We start from the raw sequence: 26,756 nt of genomic DNA, 5'->3' as shown, positions 1-26,756 counted from the left end.
GATCTTTACCAAGTACTGGGCATCTTCCTGGTATTTCTAGAATATTGCCAGATTTGATTCTCCTTGTGTTAAACATGTTTCTATACTGAAGCATCTTCATAGAACCTTTCATTGATACAAATACCCTTATTTATTGTTCATTTAGGAATAAATACATCTGTAAGAGATGTAACTCATTTAGAACAACTTGCTTCTTAATTGGAATTTTGTGAGAGAAATCATGCCTACATATGCAATTGAAGATTAAATCCACTAGATAGTCACCTCAATTTTGAAATTCTAGTGTTACATATTTTAATGGTTTTGGCTGGGACTTGAGTTGAATTTCTTCACAGCAGCCTGTATAGTTCTGTGTTTTAGACTGGGGGTCAAAACAGTGTTGGCAAAAGAGGGATGTTTCAACCACAGATGAGAAGTGCTTGCACAGTGCCCAGGTCTTCTCTTTCTCACACTGTCCCTTCCAGTGAGCAGGCTGGGGGTGGACAATGGGCTTGGAAAGCCCACGGCCAGAACAGCAGACTTGAACTGGCCAAAGAGTGATTCTATACCACGTAGTCATACTCAACAATGAAAGGATGTGGGGGAAAGTTTTTGAAAAGTGCCATCACTTGGGGCTTGGCTGAACACTGGTCTCCTTGGGGTGATTTGCTCTATCACTTGCTTTTTCTCCTTTGTTCTTTCACTTATTATATTCTCTTCATCTCAACCCATGAGTTTTCTTGCTTTTGTTTTTGTTTGTTTTCTATATTCTCCTCCATTGCACCAGGAGACATGGGGAGGGAGCAAGCAGCCACATGGCACTTTGCTACCTACTGGAGTTAGTTCAACACAAGCATGCAAAGCACTTCCAGCATTACTGTTTGTGTACAGCTCAGGAACTGCACCAACAAGATTGTATATTTTTTCTTTTTTAATGGTGCTAGACTGTCCTCTGGAGGACAGGCCAGTTATTAAATATACCTCCTGCTGCAGTTCTTCCCATCGAGTATTGAACTTCTCAAGTTTCTCATTGATCAATTCATCCAAGATTCCACCATCTGTTAAAGTCTGAGCCAATTCCCGAATCTGATTGCGATTATCTTCTGGATGTCTCATTAGACGTTCCAGAGACTGAAAAAAGGTGAGAAAAAAAAATTGGTTATTTTCCTTCTTCTAAATAATGTTCTACAGAGCAATCATAATTTGCCTTAAAAACGTAAGAAATAAATTTCACATTTCACATACAATAAAAGTAGAGAAAAAAAAAGATAAAATACTTATGTCCCATGTCCTGACAAAAAATATTCTGTACAACTTACTACCAAACTCAAAGATTTTTCACAAACTTGCTTGAGTATCTAGATGGATGGATGAAGTTCAACAGCAAAAATGGAGTATCAGTGCAACATTTTGGGCTTTTATCCACTAAAAGCATTAACTTAATTTCTAAAAAACTGAAAGGTTTCAATTACTGTTGCACTACGTGGTCAAAACCTCATCTTTTGAATCAAACGAAACAGGGGACTTTCAAAATATTCTCAACTTGTTCATGTAGAATGTTGATTCACAGTTTGTTTAGAATGACATTTACAATTTAACAATACGTGTGACTGACTATTACTTAAGACAGCACTTACATCTAAAGACTCAGAAATCTCTTCTGCACCTCCTTGGACATTTTCAGTTGCCTTGAGTTTCCATTCGACCTCATTCAACCATTTATTTTCTGCATCCAAATACGACAATAGTTCACGCCAACATGCCCATACCTCCTGATGAAGAAAACATTTACTGAGATTGAAAATTCAACAGCCAACTTTCACTCATTAAAATACTGAAAGTATTCATGTTTTATCCCCCAAACAACATGGTTGATATCTGATGGTTATGGAGGAGTCATATAGTTGATTTTTCCCCCCAACACTCACATAATCCAAATTAATATAAAACACCAGAAAGAACAAAAACACAGGAGATAATACAAAAAAGTGAACACTTCTGCAAAACACAACTTGATTCATCTGTCTCATGGATTATCTACCTTATATGTTTTCTATAAAATTTTCTTATATCAATATAAAAATCAGCAGAATTTTTAAAGAATCATGGTAGAAGTTTATGACTTTATTATAAAATGCAGTTAGATTGCTTATAAAGCACAGGTTCATAAAATGTATGAAACCACAGCTTTCAAAAATGCAGACTGAAATCTCTGTGGAAATTAATTTGAAACCACATTTAGTGCAATTTATAGACCACTTAAGTGCTAAAGTACTAAACATAATGTTGTAAAATGTTCTTTTTCTCCTGGAATTAAATTATTGTCTGATATTTTATTTATAGACAGCCTGAAGACATTTAAAAAAGCAGATAAAAATGGCATTTTATACACAAACAAAATATTTAAACTCTCTATAAATTAATTACCTTTTTGTTGTTCTTTTTTTCTTTTTTTTTTTTTGTTAGTAGAAGTTAAAATAATGTTACTGAAATGCATTATGCTCTTTGCATGTCAAGCTTCCCAGTGTGCAATTCATCTCACCTAAATTTGCTCACACCAAATAAGTCTGGTCTAGGAGGCAGTTATAGAGGGATATTAACATGCAACACATCAACACTGACCAGGGGAAGTATAGATTACCACTTTAGACTACACACCTAATTCTTCACAGTGAAATTTAGACATGATAAATTTTACCCTGGTTTATTATTGTCCTATATGAGCTTAGTTATTGCAAATTCCTTCACAACAAAACACCCCATACCTCATTCACTGTGACTACTGTATAATAAGCAAGTAGTCCTATGGCAAGAATCTGTAATGGAGTTGGCCACAATGGCAGGATCAACTCAAAATGAATAAGATATATTCAGTTCACCAGCAGATCAAATGCTGTTCCCCTGCTGAGGTAACAGCACCTGTCCAGCTCCAGGGCCATTCCATCAAAATCCTTCACCATGGAAGAGAGAAGCCGAGAGGAGCTGCTGAGAGCAACATCTCAGGGCTGATACAAAGCTGGATTCTTGGCTTATTCTCAGGAGGAATAGGAATGCTGAGAAGCAATTGCTGTCTCCAACCTAAAAGTGATATCTCAGGCTTCTCTTTTAACATGACTCTTCAGTATATACGATTCTCAAAATAATTTCGTGTATGGCTCATAAAGTGAGGACAGTCTTGGGCTACTTATGATCCCGTATGATAATGTATCTGCACTCCCTACCTTACTTTTTGCACTTAGAAGGGCTATAAATACAATGACTGACAAGATATCCAACCTCTAAAGTTTTCCACTTTCCATTCAGTCTGCTGCAGAGTTGCTGGTAGCTGGTAATTAGAACATCAAGTTCCTTTTTCAAAGCCTCATGGGCTGCAGGTGGAGCCTTTGCTATAAAATTATTAACAGAATCCGTAATAAGCTTCACTTTCACTTCTTTTTGCATGGCTTCCTCTTTTGCCCTCTGAAAGCAAATACAAACAAAAAAACTTGTAGTCCTGGTTTAAGAAGGAAACTTATTTTCTATAATTATTAGAATGACAGAATTCTAGAGAGAGGAAAAAAAAATCTAAAGCAACAAAACAAAACACAAGACACTTTTCGTTCCCAGAATTTCTGACATAATCTTGAATGTATCCAAAAATCTTTTGTTTCATTTTGTTACCGGTACACAGCACTCAATATAATTAACATGTCACAATTATATAGTGTTCTGGAGCTCTCAGACTAGCAAAACAATTCAGGCTTTTATTTTTCCTCAAGAAACATCCCAAATACCTTTGCCATCAAAATTTATGAACCAAAAATGAGAAGACAAAAAAAAAATCAATGTCATGAAACAAATTCATGTACTCAGATTTAAAGCTAAAATCACAAAAAAGTCAGGAAAAAAGGAAAATACTTATGAATGATTTTTCTCTCCTTCTCACTGTCATAAACCTGCACTTAAAGAGGCACTGAGAAAATAATTTTTCTCTAATGTGTATTTCACACTTTTGCTACTCTGTCCCTTGCTATGGGTCTCATTAGCAAGTTATAAGATTTTGCTACCTAGCATTGTTTCCTCTGAGTGCTTACCAGTGCCTATGACTGGAATCATATCACTACTAGAACCATAATTATGGTAATTCATAATGTCATGAGTGTGTAGAAGCCTTCACAGGAAGTTATGGTGACAACTCCCTGGCCCAATAACATTAAACCAAAATCATATTCTGGACCACTTTCTTTCTCTCTGGGTCTGAGGAATTTCATGGAGCAGAATAATTGGGATCAGGCTGCCATTGCTAAAGGAAGATTACTAGGAGCATTGCTCTTGGCTTTTCACTTTGCTTGCTGTGGACAGAAATGGGCTGCAGGATGAACAAGGAATTCTGGTCTAGATTTCCTCTGTTGTGTGACAGGAGAGGTGGCTGCAATCTGCTGTGGAAAGGATCATCCAGGAGCAGGTGAAGCAATGCATGACCAATGATCTGGTTATTTACACAGCTCGAGGTGTCACAGTCTGAACACTGCTGTACTTTGAGTACACAATATCTACTGGGAAATCCATAACGGGTGTTCTGTATAAAACCTTCCAGAAAAAAAGAGCAGACTTGCTTTTCAATGAAAGTGTCAAAAAGAACTATAAAAACAGCTCAAGGAATTAGTTTATCTTTTACCTTCAGCTCCTCAACAGCTCTCTGTAATTCATCAGGTGTTTTATACTCAAAATCTCTTTCCAGATATTCTTCCTCAGCTTGTGTTATCCACTCATGCATCTCTGACAAATCCTTTCTGAGACTCACAGTCTTATCCAAACCACCTTTTAATGCAGCCTTCTTAGCATAGGCCTTTAAGAAATAAAAGATTACATGGTACATGAGGCAAAGCTGCTGTACAAACTTGACAATATTTTATCCTGAAAAGAACCAAATTAAATCCTATACTAATAACATTGTTGTACTTAGACAAAAGTAATTAGATAGATATTAATAATAAGTAATCAAGAAAGTATTACACATTGTATGCATCCTTTTTAGCAAACCACTGCTGTCCAGAATGAGATTTTAGCAATCCTAAAAGAAGAATCTACACCATATGTTGATGTATCAGAAAGCAAATTTTGGAAAAAAAATCAACCAAGGACCATTTTCTGAAAGATGTAAAAAGAATAACCACAGGAGACTTTGAAAGTGCATTCAAGATGAAAACAGATGCTCTTCAGCTATATAGTCAGATGACCTTCTAACCACTTTGAATGCAACTGTCTTTCTTCAAAAGTCATTAATGAACGTCCCAGAAAAGTGCATATATCCTAAAAATAGGAAAGGAAAATCCCAATTTCTTACTGGAAGAAATTATTTATTTAAAGGGAAAAATACTATTAAATCCTTTGCCAATCACTATACTGGGGTCATATAACTGTATGTAGCTCCTGTATAGAACTGGAACTAGATGATAATTTAGATCCCTTCAAACCCAAATCATTCTCTGATTCTAAAAATTGTGCATAAACCTGTCAAAATTGTCCCAAAGTGGTGGATACATTTGCCATCTTTCAATAGTATTAAGAAGTTTACAACAAAACCAGTAAGTTGCAGTGGTGCCATTTTTCAAAGTTAGGCTTGCAGAGTTGATTGCTCCAATATCCTGCTTTGTTGTGCTGCTTCAGTAAACAATATTTTAAGTAATATGAGGAGGAATTTCTGAGTATTTGGTCTTAATTTCTGATGTTTACTGGTTTGTTACTCGTCCTTGAGGACTGGCTGTTAAACATAAATGCTGTTCTACATAAATGTTGGTTTGCAGAACAAAATAGAGTAACAACTAGCAAGTGTAACAGCACAACTGTATGTGGCCCTGCAAATTGCTTGTTGCTCAGTCACAGCACCAGAAGACAGAGTAATCTCTCATCACCTGAAAAGAGTATCTGAATGCCAATCGTCAGCTTTCACACTATCAACTGCATGTGTATCAACTAAGGCTGACTTTTCCAAATCCTTTCAAGAAACCCCCACAGACCAAACTGATTTTTATATTTACTACTCCTGTAATTTAATAGCTATTACAGAAGAATTTGTGTTAGAAATGCCCACTGAGAGGCAATAACGTTGTGCTGTGTATTGAATGAAATTATTACAGGCAGATTTTCAGGAAAGTCAGAAGAAAACTGTGACATACTTCTAAACTCATAAGGCAATACTTGAAATTTCTGTGACAGAAGTGCAAAGGTATCCAACTTATTAATGACTCAAAAATAAGATATTAAATACCCCATAGTAGTCAAAGGGGAAAGACTACAGAACTGGATCAAAAAATGTCTTGCAGGTTACAAAGGTCAACATTTTTATTACTATGTGTTTCAGTAAAATACAGAGAGGCTATTTTTCACATGTAAAGTGAATAATAATAATTTTAGAAAATATTAGATCACCTTAAAAAGTAAGTTTTCCTGTCACACAAATGTACATTAAAAAGGCAGATGTGAATGACCAGGTAGGAAAAATTTAAGAGTACTACAACTGAAAGAAGTTTCCTTTGAACTGTCAAAAGGCCATCGATGAAATAATAGTAATTTTTAGCTTATTCAATCTGTAAAATTATTTATTGATAATGTTTTAATTAAAATAAAGGAACCATTCTTTCCTGTTATGCCCCTTTCCCTCAAATTCATGTGACTACTGGAAATCATTTTATACACATGTATATGTGCATGTACTCTCAAATCCAAGTTATTGAATTCTGAACTCTAAACTATTTAATGCCTTATTTCATCTAGAGTAGTGACATATGATTACAACAATGCACAAGAAAATATAAAACTAAATACAGAACCCTTTGTTTTTTTTGAGAAATGCCTAAACAACTCTTTCTTAAAACTAGTTTTGCAGGAGCCATAAATTACATTGCTGTTAAGATCTAAAATATGAGTATGTACCTTGGTCATAAAAATAGTAGGATATTGTTTTATAATAAAAAATAAATATACTGCACACATACTGTTACATGCTAAATTGCAATTCTTAAAATAAAAGGTTAATGTGAACCAAGTATGTCTCAATTAAGTTTCATATCTACCAGATATGCAGAGAATGACAAATTCTGCCAGTTGGAAACTGATGATTAATTTAGGAAGAACCAATCACAATGGGAGACTTGATACCTGTTGGCAAATGTGTTCCCACTGAGCATTGAGATCCTTGAGTTCTGACTCTATTCTGGAAGCAAATTCTGGCTCTGCTTCACTCTTCATTTTCTTCCCAACCTCATTAACACTGTTCAGACTGGGCTGGATTGTCTGGATATCATTCACTAAAGCCTAAAAGAATAGCAGAAGATTAGGCAAGAGGCATTCACAGAAATTTTCATATACAGCATCCCTATGAAAATGTGTCTGCATGAGATTCTAACATGTCTGTGGTGCAGATCTCCAGTCAAATGAGCACAATCAACAAAGCTACTTATGAAAATAAATTTAAAAAAAGAAATGAGCAGCTCTTACATGAGAAGCTGTGTTACACCAAACAAAATTCATTTGCAAGATACACATTATGCACTTTTTAAATGTTATGTATGTACTATAACCATGCACATATGTAACATTATACTACATATATTGTATCTATTAAAATGCATCCCTGGTTTTGTTTGAAAACATAAAAAATTCCCAGATCTTTGATTCACATTTCTGGAAGAGCATCCCATCATAATAATGGAAAATAATGGCAATTCTTATATAAATAATGGTTAAGAGAATGTCTGTGGAGGTTCTGTAAGATCACTCTGTATGTTTCATAATATTTACACATCCTGCCCGAACATTTACAGGCCTTGTAAATTCCACTGAACACACAGACAGGAACCATCATGATTACAAGATTCACTGCACTTACACCCTCTGTTGGGAGAGACAAAAGAATTTGTAAACCCCGTGTTGGAAGCATCAGTACTTCATGATGCTTTAAAACTCTGCTGGGATAAAATCCTGGAACTTGTAAGTCTAGTGAGAAAAGGATGGATATAACTCACAATACCTGCAGGTTCTTTCTGTATAGTCAGAAAAGTTTATAAATCATGTTATAGCTACAGAAAAAGATCTTCTGGCAGAGACTATACAGGTTAAAAAAAATAAATATACTACTTTGTAAAATCAACAAAGTAAACAAAGAGTTGTCTTTAGAGGCTACTAACATATCATTTGCTGAAAGTACCCTTTGATGTGCTGCTTCTTCTATAAATATGTAACAATGCTGTCACTGTGTGCCTCCAAGTTTTTAACTGAATTTTCTTTCAAACTCTCTGGAAATGCAAGAGGTTCAAATACACTGCAGAATATAAACCCCTTAAAACATGATGTTTTTTTTAGGAACACTGATCATTTCTGTAACTCCTGTATAAGCCAGGCTCATAGAGAGGCATTGCCAAGATGCTGGTAATACTCACTGTACATTGCTCTAGTTGCTTTTCCAGTGCTTCTGAATCTCCAAGGGCAGGCCACTCTTCCTTCAGAAAAACATCAACTTCAGCCATCCACTTCTTCAGTGTTTTCGTGTCATTCTGTTTATTAAAAAGACATTTCATTGCATCACACAAAACCCAACTGGCACGAGTGTAATTCATCCTGGCACTACAACTAAAACTCATTGCAATGTGATTTCAAGATTATTGAACTGCCTGAAAAATACAAGCACAGCAAACAAGCAAAACCAATTTTATCTGGGACTGCCATCAACACTTTAGGCTGCACTTTGACCATTTCTGACCAAGGTTAATGTGTCTATGAGCAGACAACTTTATGACTCTCAAGTTTATGCCTTCTAGATATCATTTGTGTTTTGATACTGAATACATGTTCATTAGTTCCTTGTATTGCTTCAGATCACTCATATTTGGCATTTAATTCAGGCTCACCTATCAAATCTTCTGTGCTTCCATTTAAGCTTCAGACCTGGAAGTTTCATGCTGTATTGACTATTTTTCTACCAGAATATAACACAGAAAAATGTTCTACTACTCAGAATGAAAAAAAAAAACACAACAGTGTAACTGAAACAGATTCACTTCAAAAACTAAAATGTACAATGACTCAATGAGTAATTTCAGGGATCCTCAGTTACTGTTTCTAGCACTAAAATAGCAACATTATTTCCATAGTCTTTAATTAACCCTTGCAGTTAATAAAAAAAGCTGAACACCAAATACTTGAAAAGAGAGAACACTACTAATCCCAGGCAATGTTATAAAATCTAACAACTTGAAAGGTAGAATAAGATTTAAAAATTGCCACTTAAAATTACTTTAAAATATCACATTAAGTAAGCAATTAGATGCATACATTAAAATAAAAAATATATGTGGCAAAAATTTAACGGTTAACTCTAAAGCATTTTTTATCAAACTGTTTTCATCAACAGTGAAGTGCATATTAATAATACACGCTGAAGGCAATGAGAATTAAAGCCCAGAAAAGTAGATTTCATTAAAATACAGACTGGGTTCTAAAATGTATAAAGATATTCCTGAGAAACTATCATGAAACAGGCGAACCAAGGTAACATTTACCTAATGTGATTGATATATTTAAAAACAAAAGGCTACCATGGAAAATGAACTGATTTAGTGAAAATAATCACACAGAAATTATCAGTATACTTCAGAATAGCAATTACCAAAGCACTGTTGAAATGTCTACTGTGCATTCCATTATTCAACAGTAAAATAGTTCAGAATCATATTTCACGATGAAACTTTAATACTTTCACAAGAGCACTTTAAGTATAGTTCATTAATGTGGTAAAATATAGATCTGATGGGATTTACTTGAAAAGACATTAGTCTCCAGCTACCAATGAAAATCAAATGTATGACTTGCATTTTGAATCAGACTGTAAATGCATTTTGTTTATTGACACTCCTTTCATCACACCCCATCCTGATGCATTCCATAAATTGTGACAGCTAAAACAATAATCTGGATGAGCAGTCATTCAACAAGCTGAAAAGACAATGACTTTTATATTTGATGTGTACTAGAGCCATTCTAGCAATAAATATAAAGCCTAAGAATTGTATGCAACAAGAGCTCACACAGCTTTAAAAATACATGTTCTACAGAGCACAGTCATGAGGTTCAGCACCTTCCCTTTTAAAGAGCAGTGGGTAAACCTCTACATTTGGGAGGGAAGGGTAGAAGGCAGAGGGGAGGGAAAAGGCAAAAGTTTGAATTTCTCAAGCAAAGTGTCTCCCTTTTTATTTGTGGCAAGGTTTTGGTAGCAGGGGTGGCACCCATCAGGAAAGGAGAGGGGCTGCCCTGTGTTGGACACAGACAGGTTCAGCTTCCTCCAGCGAACCACTGCAAGACACGGATGACCTCACGGTAGATAGTGATGTCTCAGTGATATTATGGTCAAGAAAGGCCAAAATTGCCAGACAGGCAGAGAAGGAGAGAAAAAAGGTGAGAAAGAGCCCTGCAAACAGTGAGGAACAGCCCTGCCGACACCAAGGACAGTGAAGAAGAAGGAGGTGCTCCAAGTGTCAGAGCAAAGATTCCCCTGCAGCCCATGGAGAAGACCGTGGTGAGGAAGGCTGTCCCCTGCAGCCCATGTTGCTCCACAGTGGAGCAGCTATCCAATTTCAGTCCATGGAGAACCCCACGCCAAAGCAGGTGGATATACCCTAAAGGAAACTGCAGCCCATGCAGAGTCCCACACAGGACCAGGTATTTCTTGAAGGACTGCAGCCCTTGGGAGGACCCACATGTTGGAGCAGGGAGCAGCAGTGAAGAGCAGCTGATATGGACTGCCTGCAGCTCTGTTCCCCATCCCCCTGCACCCCTTGATGGAAGAGGAGGCAAGAATAAAGTGATGGAATGCAAAACTGGAAAAAGTGGGAGGGGTAGAGGTGCTGGTTTAATTTTTTTCTTTGTTTCTTACTACTTGAATGCATTTTTATTTATGTTTCTTTGCTCAGCTTTGTAAATGGTAAGTGATTTCCCTTTCTTTATCTCAGGGAAAGACTTTTCCATCCTGTTTTGTCCCCTTGTCCTGCTGAGGACAGGGAATGAGAGAGCAGCTGGGGCACCTGTATGCTGGACAATGTTATCTCACCATAACATGAAACTTGATTTCATGGCTAGCTTCAAACACCAGCATATAAAGATACAACATTACAGTTTAGAATAATATAGTATCAGTAGCTAAATTATAACAACTTATTTATATTAATAATATACGTTAGTTTATACTGATAAAATGTTTCCTCCTTTTTTGGTCTGTTTTGCTCATCTGAACACTGATGAACTGTAATACAATAGGAATTACTTTGTTATTCTCTCTATGCATTTTTTAACCTCAACAAAAGCAGATAAGAATACTTTGACAGCAAATTTATTCCTGACCAGACGACTCTATTGAATTAAGATGAAAATAACAATTACAGTTCACATGCTACTCTATTCAAACATGACACTAATCATGAATTGTGCTCTGCTACCAACAAATCAAAGCCAAGGACAGAAATATTTGATGTGGTAAGAAGAAGAAATACTGAGGCTACACTGAGACAAAACACAGTGTGAGAAAACAGCCCTGCATTTTGCTGCAGGACCTCAGCCTTGAGAATTTTCTTTGCAATATCCCATGAGCATGCAAATGTTCTTTTGCATGGAGGCAAGGAGAAAAATTATAGAAGAATATTTTACTTTCTCCATTTTTATGACCAATTGCTCTGAATTCCCCTGAAACTTGTCCCTTGAAATTGTATAGAAATAGAAGAGAAATATGTTAAAAATTGATTTTTAAGCACTGTAACATCTAAGTCATGCATCCCCTGTAAAGCTGATACATCATTTGCTGATGACACCAAGCTGGGAGGGAGTGTCGACCTGCTGGAAGGCAGGAGGGCTCTGCAGAGGGATCTGGATGGACTTGAGAGATGGGCTGATTCCAATGGGATGAAGTTCAACAAGGCCAAGTGCAGGTCCTGCACTTTGGCCACAACAACCCCCTGCAGCGCTCCAGGCTGGGCACAGAGTGGCTGGAGAGCAGCCAGGCAGAAAGGGACCTTGGAGTACTAATTGACAGGAAGCTCAACAGGAGCCAACAGTGTGCCCAGGTGGCCAAGAAGGCCAATGGGATCCTGGCCTGTATCAAAAATAGTGTGACCAGCAGGCCCAGGGCAGTGACCCTTCCCCTGTACTCTGCATTGGTGAGGCCACACCTTGAGTGTTGTGTTCAGTTCTGGGCCCCTCAGTTCAGAAAGGATATTGAGGGGCTGGAGAGGGTCCAGAGAAGAGCAACAAGGCTGGTGAAGGGTCTGGAGCACAAGCCCTATGGGGAGAGGCTGAGGGAGCTGGGGGTGTTCAGCCTGGAGAAGAGGAGGCTCAGAGGTGACCTCAGCACTGTCTGGAACTGCCTGAAGGGAAGTTCTGGCCAGGTGGGGGTTGGTCTCTTCTCCCAGGCACTCAGCAATAGGACAAGGGGGCACGATGGGCTCAAGCTCTGCCAGGGGAAATTTAAGTTGGATATCAGAAAAAAATTCTTTCCAGAGAGAGTGCTCAGGCATTGGAATGGGCTGCCCAGAGAGGGGGTGGATTCACCATCCCTGGAGATTTTTAAGCACAGATTGGCCGTGGCACTGAGTGCCATGATCTGGTAAATGGACTGGAGTTGGACCAAGGGTTGGACTCGATGATCTTGGAGGTCTTTTCCAACCCAATCAATTCTATGATTCTATGATATGATTTATAAATGAGTGTAAACAGGATATCCTCACAATGAGAGAAACAGCATAATGTTTTAAAGCTGCCTTTCTAAATACCTGAAATACACTTTGCTTTCTGGCGACTACTGCCAAGATACTACTACATTACAGATGACTTTAATTATGTAAGTGAATTCATTAAAGTCAATATGGTTACAGCTATTTCCGATGCAGGAATAGGTGCATCAGCTGGACTGAAAAAGTAAATTGAGGAATATTAGTAGCAATTTTTACTGAAATCGAAGGCTTTGTGGCAGAACCAGCCACAAAATCAGAATTAAAAGTAAAATCTTGGATGCCTCAAAATCAAGCAAATGTTTTAACATATTTTTGTGCTCTTTTGATATTTCATTGTCATGTTAATTTCTGGAAATATATAAATGTGTTCTGCCATAGTCCCACAGCAACCAGGCACCATGTATTAGCTGAGGCTGAACAAGTCTGATTAACCTGGAATCTCTGGAGTTTGGTCATCCACTCCTCCAGTTTCTGGCAACGTTCCACCAGCTGTGCTGACAGTTTCTTCCAGCGGCCCAGGATCACCTCAACCTCTGAGCGGTATCTTTGACTGACTTCTGCAGGGGCTTTCCTGGACAAGTCCTCCACAGTTGTGTTGAGATAGTTCAGGCCTTTCTGCTGCTCTTGCAGAGAACTTTGTAGAGCCTATCAATAAGAGGAAAGTAGCATCCCGATTCATGTGTCAGGCAATTATCTTTGTTTCATAAACACAAGCAAGACATGCAGGTCACCTTTGCTAAAATATGCATTGACATAATCTACTGAGCAATTTGGAATTGCTTTTCTCACACAAACTGGAAAGCAGATTTTTTTAGCTGAACAGAGAATATAACCAGAGGTCTTTATACTTGCTAATAGATGTGAGCTACCTACACTTCATTAATTTCACATGGGAATTTACTGTGGCACTAATGGCTAAAGATTTCAAAAGAATCAGACTCTACATGGAGAAAAATAATAAACTTAGAGAACTGATTATGTGGTTTAAAGTTTTTCATACATCCTCAAACTTTGGCAATTCTCAGCCCAAATTTGCTGCATCCAGCTTTTGTTCCCATATTCTACTTTTTAATTCTGAATGTGCATCAGACAACATGCTCATTAGTCACCCAATAGTAGAACACTATCAGACATTAAAATACAGGGAAGGTTTGTACCCACTGGCAAAACTTGTTCCTCATTTGTATCTGCTTGTAAATTTGACAGGAAATCTGACAAGGACCCTGCTGCAATTTAGATTTTTTTTTTCCTATGTCATCACTGGAAAATGAAATGAACTAAATCTATATTTAAGTACCAGAGTTAACATGAAAGGAATATTTTATATACCATGGGGATAAACAATGTCTTTTCTTAAATATGTTACATATCTTGTAAAAATTGGTTTCAATGGTGAACATCACTTACATTAAACTTTAGAAATCAATATAAGTAAGCAACCACCATCTCCCAAACCCTTGCCTAAAATCCAAGTGGGGATTATTTATTCAAGATCCATAGACTTCAGCAGACTCATGACAGCTAAGGGTTTTGTTCCTCTGAATTTCTCACTTGAGACGTTCATCTCCATTTGATAACTCACCTTGAGCTCCCTGAGTCTCTGCTCCATGGTTTCATATTCAGCAACTGCAACCTGAGGCATGGAGAGTTTAGTTTCTGACTGCTGGATCCACACAAGTATAGTGTTCATTGTCTCTTTGTAGTGTGCAGGAGGCAAACTGTCAGAAACTACATTCAATGGGGGAAAAAAGGAAGGAAATAAAGGAAGGAACAAACAAATAATTTCGTGCTTCACTATTCCGTTTGCTGACAGAAGATGCTGGATAAGAGACCAAGCCTTATTGATATCATTGGCTGTTCTGCACCAGATTGCAACAGGCCTAGCATGCAAATATAAAAAAAAATTGTGGAAACAGAAATATTCTGAAAAATTAATAGACTTATTCTAATGTTTGCAATATCTCTGTCCCTTTTTGAGTTCTGTGCCATTTGACTCTTATTATAGATGACAAGAAAACTTATATGACCAGTATAACTAGCTTAAATATGTGTGTTCAGAGAGCAACTTACAAAGCATTGTACTTAACCCAAAATCTGTTTTCAGAAATGTATTAAGAACTAGCATCCCTTTTATGGCCCATGTTTGTGTGTTGAATGTTTCTGTTCAAGTAAAATGTTCCACTTAACACATCTGTTAAAAGCTTAGAAAATTAATCTTTCTCTGCAATAAAGTTTAATTTTATTGAGCTGTGCTTATTCTGCCAACATTACAGCTGCTGTAAATAGACAACATCTGGCACGCTCAGGAGCAACTCATTAACAGAGAAATTCCCTCTGCCATCAACAACAGTTCTACACTCATTGAAGAAATGTACAGACAAATTAGCACGGCTGGTTGGAACTCAAACATTTCCAACCTGTACCAAATAATAATAATAATGAAGCATATAAAAGCTCAAAAAAGTTACAGCCATTCGCATCTCCTGTATCCTCCTCCATCTTCTCTGATGTTTCAGAAAGAACTGCATTGACAAATTATGCAGATGTCCAAAAAGCAGTTTTGACAAACATCACAGTTAAAGTTTTTAAGAGCAAGCTTGCTTACATTCTCATACAGCAACACTTGGCAGAATGTACTTCAGATTTTTACCTAATTTTTTAGTTGATCAACAGAATGCTTTATGAAAAAAAAACTTTTATTTTCAGTTAAATATCATAACAACATTCTAAAATCAGGCCAATCTAAGCTCTCTATTGTGGACTATGCAGATTGTATGGCAGAATTTCCTCATAAAGTCTTGGCTGATCTGATTTATCACATGCATCTGGGGATTTACAAAAGAGTTGGTAACAGGAAAGAATTACCAAGTATCTCTTGGCTTGTGATTTATTTTTTTTTACACAGAAAGCAATAGTAATATATTCTTAGAAACATAAAACCAAATATATTCAATCTCATCAAATAGCATTTTAAATCTTTTTATTTCCTTAGTGAGATTTGTATTGTCTATGACTCATTTAATCTAAACAATTCCTACTTAAGAATAGAACATACACAAACTCATCATTGCAAATTAATGGAGATATAATTCCAGCATCTCAGGTAGGTTAAAGAATTATACAAATCTTAATAGCAGTTTTATTTTGAAATAAGAAATGGAGTTCAGTATTGTGATATAATGTTTGTATTCTCTGTTATTTCCTCCCTTAAATGAAAAACAAATCTCATGACTAATGTAAAACTTCAAGCATTTATATAAAAGAACAGCTACTTTTTGGTAGTAGTGAAGAGTACCTCAGAGGAGGTAAAATCTGTTACAGCAAACTCCACCAAACTGCATCAAACTCTTATCCTGCAAGTTTTCAATAATAATAATAATAATAATAATAATAATAATAATAATAATAATAATAATAATATAAATATACCGTCTAAACACTGGAAACATTTTGTTCAATTGTAATAAGTGTTCTCTTCTGTTTGAAGAGCCAAATAAGAGATCAAACGGGATGACAGATGTTGATTTAATCAACCCAGTGTCTTTACAATTTATTACATATGAACTTTAAAAAGCATCTGTAAATTGAATGAAACAACAGTTTTCCTATTTCACTTTCCCAGATTACAAATAGCAAAATACTACTTTTCAATTTTCTTTTTTTTTTTTAAACACAGAATACTTGTCAGCATTTTCATCCACAAGGAAGCAGATTAACTTCAGAACAGCCTTTATTGTTTCTGCAGCACACAATGTCAATGGTGAGAACTCAGTCAAGCTCCTACAGTGGGATTAATTTTCTAATTGTGTGTATGGCCAAACTTCATGAATGCAGGTTTGGGCAGGGCTGTCCCCACGTGGGTGTGCCCTTCCAGCCTGCGCAGTGGATTTCAGGTGAGGCTCAGCGTGCGCAGAACTGGCCCCACCGTTTCAGTCCTGAGGTTCATCTGCCACGGCCGAGCGAGCTTGGACAGTGCCAGTGAAGTCCTCGGGACTGTCACAGCACCTGGTACTAACCAAGGCTGACCCTGCTGAGCATCCGAGATCTGATGGAATCAGATGGCAAGGAGGCTTTGAACTGCCCAGGGACGATCCCCACTGAGACTCGAACTCATGACCTTGGGATCTGGAGTCCAGAGTGCTCTCTATTACACCATGGGATCGCCCTCATTACCTAATTATAACTGTCTAAATAATCCAACCCATTTATGGTCTCTCTGTGGGCTATAGTAATCTTTCAATTCTCCATGCTAATAACACACAAACCTGTTTATGTTATCCTAAAATTTGCTTTGTGCTACTAATGTTTATGGATTAAAGTCCATATGATAACCAAAGAACATTAATATGGATTCTACTGTATATTATTTGAAAAAAATGAACTGGTAGTGAGAAAGATTTAGGATGTCTGCAACATGGGCATAGTTTAGAGGTAGCAAAACTAGGCCCATGACAGAACTGTAACAAAATACCACAGAGGGAAATTACAATTATGTTACTGTGAAATATCAGAATACATTTCCCATCCCAGAATGGAAAAATATTGTATTAATCTATTCCATGCGTAGGGAGTGAATTTTGGTGTGACTAACATTGTAAGCCCTGAGCACATAAACTTACATTTGCATATTTATTTTAAAGAAAGACCTTAAATTTGCAAATATAGTGTTCAAATGGGCATTTGGTTAGGACACATTTTTAATAAATAGAACTACTTAAACATGTGACACTTGGTTTTCAATTAAGAAAATACTTTGGTTTTTTGTTTGTTTTTCCCCCAATTTTCCTTTTTTTGTAACCAGATTCTTCCATCAAAAATATTTTCCCAAATCAGAATTGAAATGAGAATAGGATCATCTCAACAACTATCAAATCACACTGGATAGGTTGCAATGTCTGTCTCCTGCAGTCAGTACCAATCCCACTGCTCATCACAGCATTATGAAAGGTAATAAATATAATCTATGCAATCCTTTTAGACTAGAGTTATTCCCTGAAATGAATTAACTACATTGAACTTCATGCACTTCCAATAAAATCTCATCAGCAGCAACTGCAGTTTAAAACAAGGCTGATTTTCTCCCAACTTTGTTTTATTTTTTAATGCAAATACTTGAACCTATTCATCAAGGTCTCTAAACTGATGTCTTCATAAAAGCCGTGATTTCCTTCTCCCACATTTTTAACCAGAAACTGTCAAATTGGAATCATAAGAAAGCTTGCATGATACATAACCAGTGTTCTGCACTTCCAATCTATTTGCTATAACTATTGTAAGAAATAGAAGGGAATAACAGAATAGCTTGGGTTGGAAGAAACCTTAAGGATCATTAAGCTACAACACCTTCCATTAGATCAGGTTGCTCAAAGCCCCCTCCAAATTGGCCTTGAACACTTCCAGGGAGCCCTTCTCCAGTTCTACAATATCTAATGTAACAGTAATTGTCTTTTAAAGATACTTTTTTTTTAGGTGGTTTTATTTCCTATCCATAAAAATTTTCATTTTTACCCTGGAGAAAAAGTATAAAGTCACCTACAGAGTAGAGGGCATTATCTCATACACATTCATTTCACAAGCTGTTTTGTCCTTTCAATCTATTTAAATAAAAATAATTACCAGAGGAAAGATGGGGAAAAAAAAAGAAAAAAAGAAAAAAAGGAATTATTTGCATGCTACTTATTGCAATAACAATTTTTCACACACATCTGAGCTGTATATTCAGCTCAGAAGGCATATTCAAAGAAGGTTAAGCCAACTTTCTCCCTCATAATAAAACCACAATTAATATTTTGCTGTTAAATCATAATTAGCTCTTAAGAATAACTTACAGTTAGAAAATTTACAGAATACCTGCTTAAAATTTTCCTTCCTCGAGTATATAATGATAAAAATTTCACTGCCACTTATAATCCATCTCTAATGAACTGAGAGCATCAAAATAAGTTAGTATTTTAAAGTTTAAGCAAAACCAGAGGAGTTGCAGACTAAAACTCAAAATGGTCATACTGTTGTAGCTACTGTGGTTTATTGTATTACAAAATCATGCCAAGATAAGTTGCATGAAATCTATGTAAGGGAACACTCCAAGATACTGTACTTGTGGATCAGAGAGAATCATAGAATCATAGAATCATAGAATCGATTGGGTTGGAAAAGACCTCCAAGATCATCGAGTCCAACCCTTGGTCCAACTCCAGTCCATTTACCAGATCATGGCACCCAGTGCCACGTCCAATCTGTGTTTAAAAATCTCTAGGGATGGTGAATCCACCCCCTCTCTGGGCAGCCCATTCCAATCCCTGAGCACTCTCTCTGGAAAGAATTTTTTTCTGATATCCAACTTAAATTTCCCCTGGCAGAGCTTGAGCCCATCGTGCCCCCTTGTCCTATTGCTGAGCGCCTGGGAGAAGAGACCAACCCCCACCTGGCCAGAACTTCCCTTCAGGTAGTTCTAGACAGTGCTGAGGTCACCTCTGAGCCTCCTCTTCTCCAGGCTAAACACCCCCAGCTCCCTCAGCCTCTCCCCACAGCACTTGTGCTCCAGTCCCTTCTCCAGCCTCGTTGCTCTTCTCTGGCCCCACTCCAGCACCTCAATCTCTTTCCTGAACTGAGGAACCCAGAACTGAACACAACACTCAAGGTGTGGCCTCACCAATGCAGAGTCCAGGGGAAGGGTCACTGCCCTGTTCCTGCTGGCCACGCTATTTTTGATACAGGACAGGATCCCATTGGCCTTCTTGGCCACCTGGGCACACTGTTGGCTCCTGTTGAGCTTCCTGTCAATTAGTACTCCAAGGTCCCTTTCTGCCTGGCTGCTCTCCAGCCACTCTGTGCCCAGCCTGGAGCGCTGCAGGGGGTTGGTGTGGCCAAAGTGCAGGACCTGCACTTGGCCTTGTTGAACTTCATCCCATTGGAATCAGCCCATCTCTCAAGTCTATCCAGATCCCTCTGCAGAGCCCTCCTGCCTTCCAGCAGGTCGACACTCCCTCCCAGCTTGGTGTCATCAGCAAATTTGCTGATGATGGACCCAATCCCCTCATCTAAATCATCAATAAAGATGTTAAACAGGACTGGACCCAACACAGACCCCTGGGGAACACCACTGGTGACTGGCATATATACAAAATAACTGTAAGCATGGCTTGGGTAAATAAAAAGTCTAAAGAATCTTGACATGATAGAGAAGGCAAAATCTTTTTAAAGTACTTCTTGAAATAAATTCGAGAAATATCATTTGAATGCAGGTGAATAATTCATCATAAATAATAACAGCAACAATGATGATAATGGTGACTTCAGCTTTGGGAGTTACTGATCCTGCAGATGTAGAATCAAAACTTGAAAGGAAAGTATGAATTTATGGAGAAGAGAAAAATGGAAAAAAGTATGACTTTGCCACCTCCATCTTGATACTCTTAACTTTACCTGTGACAAAAGCCTTTTTTTTTCTAAGTGACTTTCTAAAAATCTCATGACTTTCCAATTTGCCTCTGAAGAACAGCCTTGACAAAATGAGAACATGTATCTCACTCAAGACCATGGCTGGACAGGAGTTCATTTCAGCAAGACCAAAAAGCAGAAGCACCATTGCAGAATTTAGTTCAGTCACAGAGCTCTGGGAGTGCTGGAATGAATCAGCTGCCACCCAGCAGAAGTTTGAGCCAGGGAGTATTCACTTACCTGCCACTGACTGACAGCTCTCCCTGGCCTCAGGGGAGTGGGAGGCTGACCAGGTTGCTCCCTAGAAATCTGACACAGCAGCAGTTCATTTCAAGAGAAGTAAATACTAACTACAGAGCCTCATTTTTCATCAGGGCATTACAAAGATAAGAATTTCCTTGTGAAATCACATTATTAATTTTTGAACTTTTACCAGGATTGTCCATTTCACTGTCTTGTGTAGATTGCTGAACAGTTTGAAGCACTGTCTGGTCGCTACTTTTGTTATATATCAATGTTCTCCCAGGCACTCAGCAATAGGACAAGGGGGCACGATGGGCTCAAGCTCTGCCAGGGGAAATTTAAGTTGGAGATCAGAAAAAAATTCTTTCCAGAGAGAGTGCTCAGGGATTGGAATGGGCTGCCCAGAGAGGGGGTGGATTCCCCATCCCTGGAGGTTTTTGAACTGAGATTGGACGTGGCGCTGAGTGCCATGATCTGGTAAAGGGACTGGAGTTGGCCCAAGGGTTGGACTCGATGATCTCAGAGGTCTTTTCCAACCCAATCCATTCTATGATTCCATGTATAATGACACAATCCCTGCACAGGAATAGCCAATTCCAGACAGAATAATCAGGCATTGGAATGGGCTGCCCAGAGAGGGGGTGGATTCCCCATCCCTGGAGGTTTTTCAGCTGAGCTTGGCCCTGGCACTGAGTGCCATGATCTGGTAAAGGGACTGGAGTTGGACCAAGGGTTGGACTTGCTGATCTCAGAGGTCTTTTCCAACCCAATTGATTCTATGATATTCCAGAAATTACTCTAAATGTGTCTGGAGAGGAGGGAGAGCTGGAATGCTGGATACATCCCATACAAAAGGACCTATGGATATACGGACATTCTATAAGGTGAGAAAAATGAGGTCATGTTACTTCATATTTTATGAGGTTATATTTCTTCCATAAACAACATAGTTTTGGTGAAAAAACCCAACCAAATAGGGTTTAGAATTTAAATTACATTTTATAACTGCAAATGCTAATGAAATCATGGAGAAAAACATGTGAGAAAATCTGAGTTTGTCTTTAATAATAGTCTATTGACAAATCTGTGAAACACAGAGAAACTACTAAACACTTTTGAACCTAAAAAAGCCAAAGCAAAACCCTCAAAAAACACCCACAACCAAAGCCCAAGTAAACAGAAAATGTTTGAGGGATACCACCTCCACAATTATGATGGGAAAAAATTCCCTAGTAAAACAGAACAGCTAAATATCCTTATCCATCAGAAAAGATAATGGAGGAATGGAACATAGACCAAAAAACCCAAACCTTTTATGATAATTAAAAATTAAAAATCCTTTTAACATTTTGACATAAAAAGAAACCTTAAGGATGACTGATAATAAAAAAAAATCTTTCTAAACAGGTACATTTTATGTACAAGAAATTAAGAAAGAAAATACTATAACTGATCTGCAAAATATCATTTAGTCTTCAGGATTTTTTTTCCATCTGTAAAAAAAATTAACTGCAAATAATTTATGTAAATAAACCATGGAAAAATCTAAAATGCTCTAGCAAAATTTCAACATTTTTGTTAAGGTAAGACCAAAGGTATTAAGGTAGGCCACTAGAAGGAGCTAGCACTATGTCTAATTTCAAAACAGTACAGTCATTTAGAGTTGTCACAGGTTTAAGGAGCCAAAATGTCTTTGTTGTTGAGAAAAGTTGTGCTTGTAGTAATTATTAATTTCATAATCAAATACAGAAAGTGTACAGTAGTCACTAACATGCCACGTATCTTTAATAAGAAATAGTCACCTTTCTATCTTGGTATAGCCTTTTCCATCTTTTGAAAAAATACTTCACTACAATTATTGAAAAGAACATTACAACTGGCAGTGATATAATCTGTGTTGTAAAAAATGGAACAGTTGGTCGCACTACGAAAAACTCGATATGCTAAAGTAGCTGTTCCCTTTGATGAGCTTAATGGAGTTAAATTTCTATTCTGTGAAAATCCAGAAAAGATTCCTTCTTGTAATTAATCTCTCTTCCCTCTCTACTGACAAAGATGAACTGCCTCACCTTATAATCCAAATAAACAAAGAATTTTTTATGTTGCCCAAAAATGTCACTGAATCTGTCCATAAACATGTGTCTTGGTTTGAGATAAGCAACTGCCAACCTCCCCAAGCACAGAGAGAAAAGCCTCCCTCCTAACACCAGGGAAAGGGAGGAAAAGAGAAGGGAAAGAAAAAAACACTTCAAACTGCATTTATACTAAATCTACATATACTAAATATACATATACTAAATCTCAAACCAAGACAACATGCCAACAAGAGGAGATCTGATGGTAGAACCACACAGAGTGTAACCTTTGCTTCCATATAGTGTACCTTCCTTTGTTTTCTTATTAATATAAAATGTGGAATTCACTGATGACTTTTAAAAGATTAATTGCAAAAATGCACACCTAATTTGTGACATTGGTTTGAAATGATAAAAGAAAAGGTAAAACTAGAAAAGCCAAATATATCCACCTATTCTTAGCCTGCTAGTCAGGCAAATTGACTTCTTGTCATGAACACTTACTGGTCTGTAGCTGCTTTTCTCTGGCATGCATGTCAGCAAATATTTGTTTGAAATGGCTGGTAAAAGCAGCAAGGTCAGCATCCAGAAATACTGGTCCTTGTTCTTTCTCTTTGAGTGCTTGACTTTGAGCCTTTAGCCGTTCAATCTGAGGCTGAAGAGTTGACATTCGGATGATTTCATCCTGCACATTTGAACAAAAAAAAAAAAAACAACACAAAAAAACCAAAACCACAAGATAAAGCTACTCAAAAAATGAAATGCCTAGTGCCATGAAATCACCCCTATTTCAATACAGTATACACACCTTTTTTCGTTCCAAATACATCAGTTACAATACAAATAAAAGTATTTTAAATCTTTTGTCACAAATCAATATCTCTTCTCCCAATAAGATTGTTGATTGATAGCACTGCTTAAAGACACTTAAAAGGCACTTTCAGAGAACACTCTCCTGTTATTAGTGTAAGGCTCAAAGAAAATGAGATAGATGGCACATTAAAATTTCATGCCTAGGGAACATCCTTTTCATGTGCAGCTGGGAAGAGAAAAACATGTGTCCCATAATCCTGGACTAATCTCTGTTAGATTATGTACTAAATAGTAGCCAAAGAGGATGAAGTAGAAAAAGAGAGATGAAGATGCCAAGTGATTTCTAGCAGCCTCACATTACAGTTGAGGTTAGAGTAGAATAGGATGCAGTAGGATAGCACAGCTCAGTTGGAAGGGATGTACAAGGAACACCTATTCTGACTGCCTGACCACTTCAGTTCAGGGCTGACCCATTTAAGGCATGTTGTTAAGGGCATTGTCCAAGCACCTCTTAAAGACTGACAGGCTGAGAGCATCTTTCAGGAAGCCATTTGCACTGTTTTAACACCCTCCCAGTCCAGTCTAAACCTCCCCTGGCACAGCTTTGAGCTGTTCCCATGCTTTGTGTCACTGGACACCAGGGAGAAGAGATCAGCATATTCCTCTTCACCTGCCCTCCTCAGGAAGGTGTAGAGAGCATTGAGGTTGTGCTATTATACCCTCAGCAGGCCTTGCACACACCATGACAAGTGCAACTACTGAGTAAAAAGAAACGAGGAAAATAAGCCAAGTGTACAGTTCATAGCACAGCTACTCAAAGAGAAGCTTTCTGTGTGAAAAGAGAGGCCTACTGTAATTACAATTCCAGCTTGGATATGCCTGTAGCATAGATCTAGATTTGGGTCTCAAACATTATTTTCTGTTTAAGAGCTTTGGGAGTCAGAAATTCCCTAAAGTAGAGCTTCTACAGGTACTTAATGCAATTTATAATCCAGTACTACATTTCAATATATTCCTGACATCAATATTAGTTTTGTTAAGTCCCACCCATGAACTTGCCTACAGTAAGACAGATAATCCAATTTCTATGAAGGTGCAGCACAAAAATGAAAACAATTAATGGGAATAATAAATGAATTGGTGTGACCATTTTTGTACAACTACTGTGATTCTGTCACAGTGTGACAGAAGAATATTCCTCCATTTGCCTACACAATCCACCTTGCATCAGAACAGAGGGCATATAACAAGTGAAGTGCTGTGCAATGGCAGAATTTGGGGTTTGAAAACAATAAATAAAAAACTTGGAGCAGAATCTCTAACCTTGCATTTCTCCAACTGAGTTTTTACTGTAGCAGGATCCATTGCTGGTGTGGGTTGTGCTTTCAGCCAGTTTTCTGCAGTAATTGCTGTCTGCTCCAGTTGCTGCAGCTGGGAGTAGAAGTCAATGATGTTATTTTGGTACTCCAGCCATGCCAGTCTTTCACTCAGCAACTGACAGAACTCAATCCAGCGGGTCTTCAGCTGCTTTGAGGCTTGTCTAACATTGTCAGGATTCAGACCCTCTAGAAAAACGGGAGAGAAAGACACTTGAAGATAAACAAGTTACAAAGAGGAAAAAAAAAAAAGATAATTTAACAATTCAATTTCTGTATTTGAGAGCTCATAAATCCAGTTAATGATTTATCTTCAAATAACAGTCCTGAATATACAGATGTTACACATTAGTGGAGAAAGCATATAAAAATATTTAATGTTGCTGCCAGGGTTTTTTGTTGCCATGGGAATGAATTATAAAGTACATTAAACTACAAGAATGGGAATAAAGCAGAAAGCAGAGATATAATACATAAAGCTAATTAAAAATGCTGTAAGAAATAAGAAAATGCCTGACAGCTGGATTTTGAAAACTCTGTTTGGACCATAATTAGATTTTAATGTACAAGGTTGTTTTTGGATTTTCTTTTATCAAAAGACTGATTTACATGAATGAGAACTATGTTTCACAGCTATTTGGAGGTTTCAGATAATCCAACCCTTAAGTTTTGCATTACAAGTTATTTTAGAAATATCATAAACATAAGGAATAAACAAATGATCAGTTCAAGCCCCCATCTGGGCCAGTCCTGTGTGTGCAACAGTGATCATCAGAAGACACTAAGCAGAGCTCCCAGAAATTATAGGTGATGCTTCCCTATGATTATTTTCAAACAGGGTTTGGTTTCTCTGATGTAGTTTGTCTGTTTTTATCTATTGTTCAATAATCATGCTTATATCACAGTTCATAAATCAAAACTGACTTTAGGTATTACAGACAAAGCAATTATTTAGAACAATTTAAAGAAAAAGTGTTCTATATTCTCTCTGAAGAAAGTGAAGTGATACATATGAAAGATAAGCAAAGGTGTCTTACAATAACACCATTTATAATTATTCTGAAACTTGAGCTCAGGCTCACTTTTTTAGTGTAATGATATGTAATGATACACATAGCAATAGGACCAACCTGGATTTCAAAATCAATTTCTCAATTCATTGAGCAATACAATATGCTTAACATTTTAGTAACAGAATAACTTAGACACACACTAGTTAAGTAGTAAAAAAGCAGCTATGAAAATAACCAAAATTAGAGTATTTTTCTTAAAAGCAAATGAGAAAAAAAGATTTTAAGTGCTCCACTTTTGTGATCTTTGATACACTGTCAAATGTGGTTTATCTGCTTTGCAACCAGTACTCCTAATGTGCAGGAAAATTTCTTTATTGGAATAAAAAGTAGTCAAAAGTCGATGTGTGGTTTTGTAAGGTAGGACATAGAGAAAATGAAATCCTAATTATAGCTAAATCCCTTAAATAAAATAAGTACTAGAAACTTATTGACATAAAATTTTCTAGGGGATTACTATAATGCATGCTATATTGTAAAGTACACTAAATGATAATCTGGGATCATTTCTGTCTTGGAGCACCACAATGCTCTGGCAAATCCTATTATGGATCCAGCTCAGGGCTATTCCATTCAGAGTTGCTTGGGAAAGGCCCACTTGGAAACAGATTGTGCAGTACCTTGGTGGTTGTGGTTCTCTGGATATGCTTTGTTTCTGGGATGTTGCCCTAGCCAAGCAAATTGTACATGATTTAGAAAACCTCAACTACAGAAAAAATAGGAAGCCCAGTAGTACTGGGAGATAATGGCAACTGTGTTGGTTGGAGCAGCTACACATGCACATTATACTCTAAAAACTGAAGGGCGCAGTTCAAGGACTGAGCAAGGACATAAAAAAAACCCAACCAAACAAAAAAATTAAAGCATAAAGATGCAAAGAGCATTTTGACACATCTTAATAAAATTCAAAATTGGTCTGGTCTTCTGTGAGCATGTGTCTGCATCTGCAGATGTGGTACACATAACGAGGCTTTATTAAAGTGTAATGTCTAATTACCACATTAC

General features: G+C 37.3%; 1 protein-coding gene across 9 annotated transcripts in view; it reads right to left on the bottom strand.

The window, feature by feature from the left end:
- The window catches only part of DMD (dystrophin), a 1,187,916-nt gene that overhangs the window by 730,972 nt on the left and 430,188 nt on the right, over positions 1-26,756 (bottom strand). For 8 of the 9 annotated variants that reach the window (XM_071568723.1, XM_071569521.1, XM_071566241.1 and 5 more), the window contains exons 19-28: positions 24,629-24,870; positions 22,997-23,177; positions 14,317-14,462; positions 13,167-13,379; positions 8,400-8,513; positions 7,120-7,275; positions 4,637-4,807; positions 3,256-3,438; positions 1,617-1,751; positions 961-1,110 (exon numbers count right to left, since the gene is read on the bottom strand). In XM_071568723.1, the coding sequence (XP_071424824.1) occupies positions 961-1,110; positions 1,617-1,751; positions 3,256-3,438; positions 4,637-4,807; positions 7,120-7,275; positions 8,400-8,513; positions 13,167-13,379; positions 14,317-14,462; positions 22,997-23,177; positions 24,629-24,870 (1,691 nt within the window). The remainder of the gene's footprint in view (positions 1-960; positions 1,111-1,616; positions 1,752-3,255; positions 3,439-4,636; positions 4,808-7,119; positions 7,276-8,399; positions 8,514-13,166; positions 13,380-14,316; positions 14,463-22,996; positions 23,178-24,628; positions 24,871-26,756) is intronic. The other variant, XM_071567104.1, reaches the window with a different exon arrangement.

Source organism: Pithys albifrons, chromosome 1 (assembly GCF_047495875.1).
Source record: "Pithys albifrons albifrons isolate INPA30051 chromosome 1, PitAlb_v1, whole genome shotgun sequence".
Lineage (NCBI taxonomy): Eukaryota > Metazoa > Chordata > Aves > Passeriformes > Thamnophilidae > Pithys > Pithys albifrons.
This window is presented reverse-complemented; position numbering and strand designations above follow the sequence as displayed.